Consider the following 11,800-nt stretch of genomic DNA (forward strand, 5'->3'; position numbering starts at 1 on the left):
AAAAGCACTTGCCATACGTTACCGCACACTGATTGCTATAATTAGAATGAAACGTTAAAACCTGAACTAACTGTTTCGTGGACCATTTTTCATTCGTAAAAATAAAACTGAAATACAATAAATTCTGTTTGTTTTTCTGTAAATATTTTGAAGAGGAAAAAAAAAGAGTTTCATGTGTATATGTAGGTAATAAAAAATTTCTCATTCAATTTTGAAAATATTTTATCTTCAATATGGACACAATTAATCTTAATATATTAAAAATAATTTACTTTTAAATATATTTTTTTAATATGCTGGTATTGACATTATGATTTAATAATAATTGACTTCGACTGTAATTATAGTCAGTCAAATGAAATTGTCATAGATTAAAATTAAAAATGTCTTAAGTTATTTTTATTTTAAAAGAGTACTTTTTTTTCTTGTTTATCAAGATGCTTTTCAAATTTTAACCAAAATCTTACTCCAGTCATCCTTGTCATTTTTTTCCCGCGGATACGCATTTGATACTTAAATTACAAAAAGTACAACACTGACCAAAGTTACTGTAGTAAAATAAAACTTGATTGAGGCGTATAGATCATTGTTGTTAAGAATTTATCTACGGTGTATTGCGTAAGTCCTCCAAGATATAACAGGAACTTCTCGAAATGTATTCCAGAATCACAAAACTAGCAAGAAACTTTATAAAGAGTATAAATTAACCCAAAATATTTTTAGAAAAGGAAAAAAAGAAAAGAGAAAGAGAGAAAGTTGATTTTGGTTGTGTTTTAATGGAGAAAGAGTTCTCTGTTTATAACAACGTTTCTTTTGCAATAATCTAACATTGTTACAACAATCCCCCACTTATTGCAAAAGAGAGAAAAGATAATAAACTTTTATTCTAGATTTCATAGGATGTAATGCATCAGAGAGTATAGCAAGCTATATGAACCAGTCATATATTGAGATACTCAAAACACAGTGTAGTTGGTATAGCAAGCTATATGAACCAAAGACACTTGANNTGTGTTAGAGGTTTATCAATCACAATACACCCCCACAATTCTTGCTGTTATCGCTGTGTTGCGCTTATTAGGCCATGCGCGTGCCCGATATTCATGAGTGCTCTAGAGATCATGCCAAGATCTCATGCAAGCGGCCCCACTCGACACTCATAGGTGATTTCATCAAGTGTATGCTGCAAATCATACATCACCCATAAGGGATATGAAAATCATTAAAAACTTTGTTTAAATAAAATTCCCACATAGAATTTTAATGACAAAGTTTAACCTCTCAAAAATGCAATCTTTAACACTTTCACACACACCGAACATAATTGATTAAAATCAATTTAGTGCTATCAGAACTAACAAGTGACTTGTTTTTACACATATGAATCTTATTCATGGGATCTCCAATCACAAAGGTTGGGTTACCATCACTTGTTGTTTGCAAGTGGCTTAAGTCTCATTCTCCTCTATGTTTCTAATATCATTTGTCTTCCCAAGGGTTTTGTCAGAGGATCTGCTATATTCCTTTCTGACTTCACATAATCAATGGAAATAGTTCCACTCTTTAGCAGTTGCTTCACCAAATTGTTTCTCCATTGTAATTCTTCTTTTTAGTTATAGCTATTGTCGATTGGCAATCACAGTGTATTAACACCGATGGGGTTGATTTCATTCCTAGTGGAATGTTCGCTAAGAAGTTTTTCAACCACTCAGCCTCATTACCAGCTATCTCGAGAGCAACAAATTTAGATTTCATTGTTGATCTTGCAATAATAGTTTGTCTGACTGATCTTCATGTAATCGCACCACCCCTAAGTGTGAATACATAACCACTAGTAGATTTTGTCTCGTGTGAATCAAATATCCAGTTAGCATCATTATACCCTTATAGTACAGTGGGAAATCCACTATATTTAATGGCATAATCCATTGAATCTCTTAAGTATCTCATAAGCCTAACAAGTGCATCCCAATGTTCCTGATTTGGACATTGAGTGTACCTACTCAGTCTACCTACTGCATAAGCAATATCAGGTCTAGAAAAGCTCATTAAATGTAGTAAGCTCCCAATTATCTGGACATACTAAGGTTGCGATAATGATTCTCTTCTATTTTTCATTAAATTAGAATTAGCATTATAAGGATTACTCACTAGTTTTAAGTTATAAAACTCAAACTTGTTAAGAAGTTTCTCAAACTTTTAAGTTTACATTATTTATTATATTTTTTTTATAATTGATTATTTTCTCAGTATTAAAAGTGTATGACTTATTATACTAGTATATAAGTATATAAGTAGAAGGGTTACGAGGAGGATTGTAATATATATATATATAGTCATAATTTAATCATATATACTCAATATTAGTTAGTTAATTTGTGATTATTATTAATTAAAAATTAATCTAATGTTTATTCCGCAATCTGGCTATCTATAGTCGTCAATCACAACGATTAACCATGATGATCGATCATATTATTCATCGTAATCGACCAATGTGATTGAGAAATATAATCAACAAAAAATATCGAACGGAGTGATGAATCCATTAATGTATTGATCTGTCTGCGTGACCCAAAGGTATTTAGCATACATTATTTATGAAAAGACCTAAGTGTAATCACATTTTAATATATTTTAATTTATGGATTCCTTAGCCGAATCTCAATTTGTTACACTATATTTAATCGATGGTTCTGAGTTAGTTCTCACCATTTTCGATCATCGTGAAACTCACGTTTACCCAGAATTATTAGATTATTAAAGAATAGGAAATGAAAAAAAAAAAGTACATCCAACTATATTTTTAGAAAAAACATTTTTTAAATTGAAATCTATTTAAAATAATTTATTTTATAGATATCATACACCATTCAACGAATCTGGTGTTGTTTTACAATTTTTATTTTTTTTATAGGGAATAGAAATGAGTTAGATATTAAGAAAAAATAATAATGTGATGAATTCTTCTCTACCATGTCACGGCACAGTTACAGATCTCATTTGGTGAAGTTTGCATCCTAGACCATATTAATTACGAGTTTTATAAAATATTAATTTAAGGGAGATCATTTAGCATGTTTAGTCAAACAAAACAATTCAAATAATGTTGCAGTAAAATTCATTGGATCAAGTTTAAAAGATGTGAAAATAAAACTAATTTGAAAAGTTGTGATTTCAAGATATACTTTCTATATTTAATGAAATTTGATTTGTAATAACACGTGTTTTTAAATGTTACAAAATTAATACTGTTTTTTATTTTATTTTTATATTAGCACTAATACTTGTAATTTTGAATATGTTATATATTTTTAATTTAATTCTATTATATAGCACATAAGTTCAAGAAAGAGACAACAAACTAACGTAAATATAGTGGATCCAATTTTAAAAAACATTTACTATGATTATTAAAGTCTTTTTCACCTGAGTAGATTTGAAAGAGAGTAATTCAGACGATTTGAAAGGATTTGAAAGTAATGTTTTTGTTGTTTATTTGAATAGATTTAGAAATAAGTGAGAGTAGATTTAGAAGTAAAATCCTACCTTAATTCTCACAAATTTTATTTTGAAATTCACTCTCACTTATCTCCAAATCTATTCAAATAAAAAAAAATTATTATCAAATCCTCTCAATTACTCTCTCTCGAATCCAAATAAACAAGACATAAAATAACTGAGTTGAATATTTGTAGATTTAATAAAATAGTTTTACCAACTTACCACATATTTTATTAAATAAATTTCATTTAAAAGATCTCAAATCTTAATTTAAAATATTTGAATATTGAAAGAGGCCATCATCTCAACAAGCTAAACTTATTTTTGTTCACATTCTTCTAACAATTATTATTGAAATTTGGGCTCGAGATATAAAGGTTATTCAACTCATATATATATATATATATATATATATATATATATATATATATATATATATATATATATATATATATATAATCAAATATAATTATATATAACATATAACATCTTACATTAAAAATCCTCAAAGAAAGAATGTCATATAAAATCTAGAGTATGACTAATGTCATCTTTTCTTCCTTTTTCTAAACATGAAAATAAATGAACTTGTGCAAAAAGATACATTAACTTAGTTTTTGTTTTCTATTTCACAATAATTGAACATTTTTTTTACTTTAATTTTTTCCTTTTGGTTTTTTAGAATATAGAGAAAATAAGTTATTATCTGGTATGACAAAAATGAAAACTATTTCTTAACAGACAAGGAGAAAAGAAAATAAATGACAAAAAACACTTACAATACTTTATGGACTACAATAAAATAAATACAAACAAAAAGAAAATACTTAAAATGAGTTTCACATCATTTCAATAAATGTGATAATATAAAAAAAATACCAATATTATCTTACAATCAATTAAAAATTAAACATTAAATTTATTCCTAATTTAAATATTTTATTCATTTGTAAAAAATATAACCAAAATTGTCATTATATACTTTTATAATTGTTTATACTCATATCACGATAAGTTATTATTATTGTTTAGTTAATTCTTTTACATTTAATCACAAACATACTTTTTATTACTAAAATAAAACAATGAAATCAAGAGTCGTGTAAAACTTTTATTATTTCTGTTGCCTGTAATAACCGTCATGATCAAACTTGGCTCCATTATTATGATGCAAACTGTCAAACATGAAATCAAGATAATGATTCAGCATTTTTGGCCCTTTAGAGTGTCGTTTTGCAAAATACAATTCAACACGTATGTTTTCTTTTGTAAAAATAATTATTTCACACACTTAAATTTTTTACACTCATTTTAATATTATCTTTATTTATTTTATATTTTTTTTCTGACTATTTTCTGACTTTCTTGTTTTTAATCACTATTAAAACACTGTATAAAAGCATTGATCATAAAAAAAAATGGTTGGATACATTTTCAAAGGGGAAAATTTTATATTAAAAAATGGTGTAACATATTTTTTTATCTATAGTAACGTCATACGAGCATAACACCACTTTATCATATTATTTAATTCTCACATCAAAACCCATGCATATACAGAACGTGTGAAAAGAAAGACACTAAAAATTATATCAATTTCAGAAGACAAAGATAATTAATTCAGTCAACTTTTGGAACTTAAAATAAACATGGAATTTTTCCAAGAACTTTTGTTTATACTTAATCAATCATTTCTCTTATATTGATCTTTTCTTAATAAAGTAGAAGGGTTAAATATGTTTTTAGTCTATATACTTTAGGCGATTTTGGTTAACTATGGTACAATTTAGTCCTTCAACTTTAGAAAACTCTGATTTTAGTTCTTTTTACCAAATTTTGTTAACTTTATTTGTTGTTTCAAGCACATTTCTCAGTTAACTTTGAAGCAAAAATGTGTCAAACAATATAAACAATTCAAATGCTATAATGAAACGTGTTTGAAACAACAAATAAAGTTAAAAAAATTTGGTAAAAAGGACTAAAACCAGAATTTTCTAAAGTTGAAGGACTAAATTGTACCATAGTTTGAAAGTGGACTAAAACCAAAATCGCCTCAAAGTATAAGGACTAAAAACATATTTAACCCAAAGTATAATAATGATAGATGATATATATTTACATTTATTTAATTACATATTATAAAAATAAAATAATTATAAAAAATCTTTTTTTTATTTTTAGAATAACAAAATAAAAATATAAAATAAATATAAATAATTTGTATGAATATCATTTTTCACAAAAATAAGAATAAAGTTCATTTCACTGTTTTATTTTATTGATAAATTAAATTTTTCTTATCACCTTAGTTATGTTCTTTCAAGTTTAAACCAAGAAATTTACTTATTCTTCAACCAAAAAAAAATAACATATAAAATAATAAATTGGAGGAGAATTTTTTTGTTTTTAGCATGAGCACCGAATTTAATTTAATTTAATTTAATTTTAAATATTAGAAGAGACCAACTTGTGTTTATATTTATTATTTAAGGTGATTTCTCTAATAAAGAAGAGAGAGACATTATTTGTATTTTCTCTCCTTAAAATTCTATAACCATGGAGACCAACTGAAGCTGGTGGAGGAGCCCGCCACTACTAACGGCACATGCTTCTTCTCCGATCTCCGCTACCCTTTTACGCGCCTCTCGTGTTCTTTTCATCCTTTTAACACAAACTTATATTCCCTGCATAAAGCCTCTTTCTTGACATCCTTTCCCTTAGGAACACCGACACCTAATTCCCACGTGAAACATTAAAAAAAATTCTTTTTTTTTCGCAACCCACTTTTCCCCTAGTTCTAATACTTTCCATGAATAGTTCAGAGTTTAGAAAGCTGTTTTCTTTGGTGGTGGGGGTGCTGCCTTTGTGGTTATTATGGTTTGGAGGTTCGGCCATGGCAGCGAGTGAAAGTGGCAGCAGTTCCAGAGAGCTCGACCAGACACCAACGTGGGCCGTTGCTGTCGTGTGCACTGTTTTCATTTTGATTTCCATGGCACTCGAAAAAAGTCTCCATAAAGTTGGGACGGTACGCAATTAATGAATGAATGAAACTCTGAATCTCTTTTTGTAGTTATGGCTTTCATTAATTCTCTCGCCGTGCGTTTGCTATTGAATTCAACTGTCTTTTCTTCGTCTCTTCAATCCGTTTTAGAAATAAAAAAATACTGTACCTCTTGCCCTCAATTTGTCTCCTTCAACTTAATTTCTTATATCAGTTTTTTTCATTATTTTTTTTTTTAATTTTTCAGCTTGAGATGATTAGTAGTTAGCTGTGACATTATGCGCCTTATCACGTTTTTGTGGCTCCCTTGATTTATCTTTGTGAGAAATTTTCAAAACAGGAATTTGACTTGAAATTTTGTCTTCTTCCGTACAGATAAATTGATTTACTCAAAATTAAGAGTTTTCTTATTCAATTTATTGTTATAATAATTCATGCAAGTTTGTTGTTGCAGTAGATGTTTTTGTTTATTCGGGTTCTGTTTTTTGTTTTAATAGGAGTGAATTTTTCTATTGTCTCTTTTCCCACTTTCCTTGTTGTGATCAATGATTATGATGGGTGTGCTTTGGAATTCTCTAGTTGTGGTATTCTGTCTCTCACCTGCTGAAAATTTGTTCAGTGGCTTGGAAAAAAGCAAAAGAAGGCTTTGCTCGAAGCCCTGGAGAAGGTCAAGGCTGGTAATGATTAAAGTCAAAGGCTTATTTTCAAGCTTTATTTATGTGAAACAATCATTTCACTTGTCATATTTTAGTATATTTTATTCATTCTTTTTTTTCCTGCAGAGTTGATGATTTTGGGTTTCATTTCACTGCTTTTGACTTTCGGGCAGAGTTACATTGTCAAAATATGTATTCCTGAAAAGCTGGCAGACAACATGTTGCCATGTCCATATAAATATAAGGATGCTGAAAAGGCATCAGACGATGGAGAGAAACATCGTAGAAAACTTTTGTCTTATGAACGTAGATATTTAGCTGCTGATACTACCTCGTTTAAATGCAGCAATGAGGTATAAGTATGTTCCCTTATTCTTTGTTCACTAAAATAGCTGTTTGTATAATTGTTGATGGTTACAGGGACATGAGCCACTATTATCCGTGAATGGTTTGCACCAGTTACACATCCTCATATTCTTCTTAGCAGTCTTTCATGTGCTTTACAGTGCTATCACAATGCTTCTTGGAAGACTGAAGGTCTGTTTGTTACTTCATATCTTTTAGACTAATTCATGTTTCTTCCATTTCTGTGCAAGGATATTGAGTCGGATTTACTCAACCTTTTGCCTTTTTGTTCTTGCTTTCGAAATTTTAGTCTAAAAGATTTATATATTTATGGCTTAAATTGATTTAATTTTGAATTTTTTATTAAACTAAATGCCGTTATAGTTCTGTAAAAGTTCCAAACCTCAGAGTTTTCTTTCTGCAGATACGTGGATGGAAGGCATGGGAGGCAGAGACTTCAACTAATAATTTTGAGTTCGCCAATGGTATGGTTACAAGATTTTACTTGCAAGTTTAATCTTGGAAATACTATTAGTATTGCATGAAAAACCTCATGCATATATTTGAGCATTTCCTGTTTATGTGTGCAGCTGCTTCAAGATTTAGGCTTACTCATGAAACATCATTCGTGAGAGCTCATGCAGATTTATGGACAAGGATTCCCATTTTCTTCTATATTGTAGGGTCAATCTTACTAACCTCTAGTCTAATTTTTCTAACATCGTATAGGCACCATCATAGGCATGTAATATTTATTAAAGAAACAAGTTTAGAAAATCAAATCGAGCAAGTTTAGAAAATCAAATTGGTCGCCAGTTTTGCATGTCAAATGATGTATACCTTGTATGATGTAACCCGTGTTTCATTTTCCAATTTCAGAGATGCTTCTTTAGGCAGTTTTATAGGTCTGTAACTAAGACTGATTACCAGACTTTGCGGAACGGGTTTATCACTGTGAGTCAACACTTCTTGTAGAAGATGATGTTCTTTTCGTTGTGGATTTACCTTTTCTTCTATATTGACAATGAATTATAAATAAATATATATAGGTGCACCTGGCTCCTGGAAGTAAATTTAATTTCCAAAAGTATATCAAAAGATCATTTGAAGATGACTTCAAGGTGGTTGTGGGAGTCAGGTAACACTAACAACGGTAAAATTTACATGCAGCCAGCCTCATATTATTATTATGTAAGGTTATTTTTTTCTTGTAGATTTGACATGTGAGCTAACTATGTTGTTGACAGTCCTGTTCTCTGGGCATCAGTTGTAGTTTACCTTCTCGTCAATGTTAATGGTGAGTAACTTGTTTGTCTTTGGTGTTCTATGGAATTTGTTGATTTTTTAGTTGAAAATTCAACTAAGTTCAATGAAAATAATTTCCAGGATGGCGTACCACACTTTGGGCAGCCGCAATTCCTGTTGTTGTGAGCATTCTGTTCTCTGTGTATTAAATTCTCAACTTGGCTGGCAGGGATCTACAGTTACAAGTCATTTGATTGGTTGCAGATAATTTTGGCAGTTGGAACAAAACTTCAAGCCATATTGGCAAAGATGGCGATTGAAATCACCGACAGACATGCAGTTGTCCAAGGAATACCTCTTGTCCAAGGCTCAGACAAATACTTTTGGTTTGGTCAGCCACAGTTAGTCCTTCACCTTATCCATTTTGCTTTGTTCCAGGTATTCAATGGATTTCCTTTTAGTATTAGAAACTATAAGAGTTTTTGAAAACCATTTTACTGAAACAAAAGAAAAAAAATCATATTTTCGCATAGAGGCTCTCAAATAAGCCTTCACTTGTAGTTGAATGCAACCTTATCAAGTTCAGGCAAATCATATTCTTTTCTGATAAACTATGAAGCAGCATAGGAGCAATGACATTTTCCAGTAGTTTGAATTTGCAAATTCAAATTCAAATGTATATTTGAAGGAGCTTTATTTCATGTTTTAGAAAAGTTAACCGCTAACTGATCTTCTTACACTTGCAGAATGCGTTCCAAGTAACATATATCTTGTGGATATGGGTAACGAAGCTCACGACACTAAATTGACTATTGGTTTATGTGTTTTTGTTGTCTATTTTCTTGAATAATCAAAGAACACTTTCTTTACTTGCAGTATTCATTTGGGGTGAGAAACTGTTTCCGTAATGATTACAAGCTTGCAATAATGAAAGTAGCTTTAGGGTAAACCTTTTCTTTTGAAATTCTCTTTGCTTTTGAAAATATCGGACAAAATCATAGTTAATTTGATTAACTCTGATGGGTTTTATTCAGGATTGTGATGCTATGCCTCTGCAGCTACATCACCCTCCCATTATATGCTCTTGTAACGCAGGTATACCTACACGTTTTTGTATCATTATATACTATACATGCTGTTGATGACAATAAACACACATGTACACATACACACGCAGATGGGTTCAAGGATGAAAAAAGCGATCTTTGACGAGCAAACAAACAAGGCTCTAAGGAACTGGCACATGGCTGTGAAAAAGAAGCAAAGGGTGGTGAAGCTAGGAAAGTTCAATGCAGAATCTGTTGATGGAAGCCCCGCTGCTTCATCTTCAGCCGTACACCCTTCTGGGCCTACACTTCACCGTTTCAAAACCACCGGCCATTCCACCCGCTCCCAGTCGTACGAGGATCAAGATCATGAATACGAGTCCGATGTTGAGTTGTCTCCTGAGTTGTCCCAAACAGCCAGCTTCATTGTGAGAATGGATCATGCTGATCACCAACAACTACAAGAACATGAACATTCTGAGGAAGAAACCAACTCCAGTGAAGAAGCTGAATTCTCTTTCAAACCTAGTGATCTTGTGGAAAAACCACCACATAGCTTATAATCATATATTCATCTTTTATTGTTTGATTTATATTTAGATACGTCATACGTGGATTTTGTACATTCTTCTTCTGCGTAATTCACTTTCCCCTGTTCGCCCTTGCATTCTACATCTGTGTTTTTCAAAATAATTGACACACATTTATATTTATTTTAATACATATTATAAACATAAAATAATAAAATTTTGTATTTTAAAAAAATAAAAATAAAAATATCAAATATCAAATAAATATAAAAAATTTAGATATGATAAGGTACCATTTCATTTCTGATATACAATGTTCCAAGAATTAAGGCCTTGTTCACTTGAGTGGATTTGAGGGAGAGTAATTGAGTGAATTTGAGAGGATTTGAAGGTAATTTTTTTTGTTGTTTATTTGAGTGAATTTGGAGGTTAAAGAGACTGGATTTGGAAGTAAAGTTTGTGAGAATTAGTGTAAGATTTAATTTATATGGTAGATTAAAAAAATTTACTTCCAAATTCATACTCGTTTACGTCCAAATTCACTCAAATAAACAACAACAAAAATTACCTTCAAATCCTCTCAAATCCACTCAATTACTCTCTCTCAAATCCCCTCAAGTGAACAAGACCTAAAGAATGGATCTTTTAAACGAGGGTGAAAAAGAATTAAGTTTAATTGTAATTTTTATTTATGGGGTAATGCAATTGTAATATTTCATCTCTTATATTATATAACTGTAAGAGTAAAATGGGTCTATCTTTTTTACTTTAATGTTTTTGTGAGTGATTTTTTTAGGATTAAATATGTTTTTATTTTTTAATTTTTAAGTAAAAATAATAATTAATTTTTTTATTTTAATTTAAAAATGTATAAATTAAATTTTTTTAACAATTTTTTTTAAAATTCATTTAAGGTTTAAGACATATGAATTGTTTGTTTGCTTTAATGTGAAATGAAAAAAGTATTTAAAATGTTAAATAAACTCAATATAATTTAATTTAGTTAAAAATAAATAAATTAGTACCTTTTAAAGTTAAAAAATTAAATTAGATCAAAATATTTTTAAAAACAAAATTAATTCTCATTTTTACGAAAACTAAAATTATAAAATCAATATAAATATTTAATTTTTTTATAAAATAAAATTTTAAAGTTTATCAGTTTAATACTTAAAAAACTGAAATCATACCATTACCGTATATAAATAACTAAAAACTTAAAATATTATAAATGTACAACTAAATTGTATTATTGTCTCTTGCTAAATATTTAAATTAAACTTTTTTTACAAAACATAGTTACCTCTTTTTGTCTCCTGTTTTTAATATGTACATTCGTTTTTTTCGAAAGACGAACATAAGTTGCCTTCGATTCCATTTTGATATTAACAGCTTTTCATATATATATATATATATATATATATATATATATATATATATATATATATATATATATATATATATATATATATA

General features: G+C 29.2%; 1 protein-coding gene across 1 annotated transcript; it reads left to right on the plus strand.

The window, feature by feature from the left end:
* Positions 1-6,002: 6,002 nt before the first annotated feature.
* On the plus strand, positions 6,003-10,422 carry LOC106776395 (MLO-like protein 10). The gene is made up of 15 exons (XM_014663842.2): positions 6,003-6,529; positions 7,125-7,182; positions 7,288-7,514; positions 7,582-7,698; positions 7,931-7,991; positions 8,097-8,185; positions 8,386-8,460; positions 8,556-8,644; positions 8,754-8,803; positions 8,893-8,933; positions 9,016-9,189; positions 9,498-9,533; positions 9,628-9,695; positions 9,786-9,846; positions 9,929-10,422. Exons 1-15 carry the CDS (start codon positions 6,314-6,316, stop codon positions 10,358-10,360), a joined length of 1,794 nt encoding a protein of 597 aa, XP_014519328.1. The 5' UTR covers positions 6,003-6,313; the 3' UTR covers positions 10,361-10,422.
* Positions 10,423-11,800: the final 1,378 nt, after the last annotated feature.

Source organism: Vigna radiata, chromosome 11 (assembly GCF_000741045.1).
Source record: "Vigna radiata var. radiata cultivar VC1973A chromosome 11, Vradiata_ver6, whole genome shotgun sequence".
Taxonomy (NCBI): Eukaryota; Viridiplantae; Streptophyta; class Magnoliopsida; order Fabales; family Fabaceae; genus Vigna; species Vigna radiata.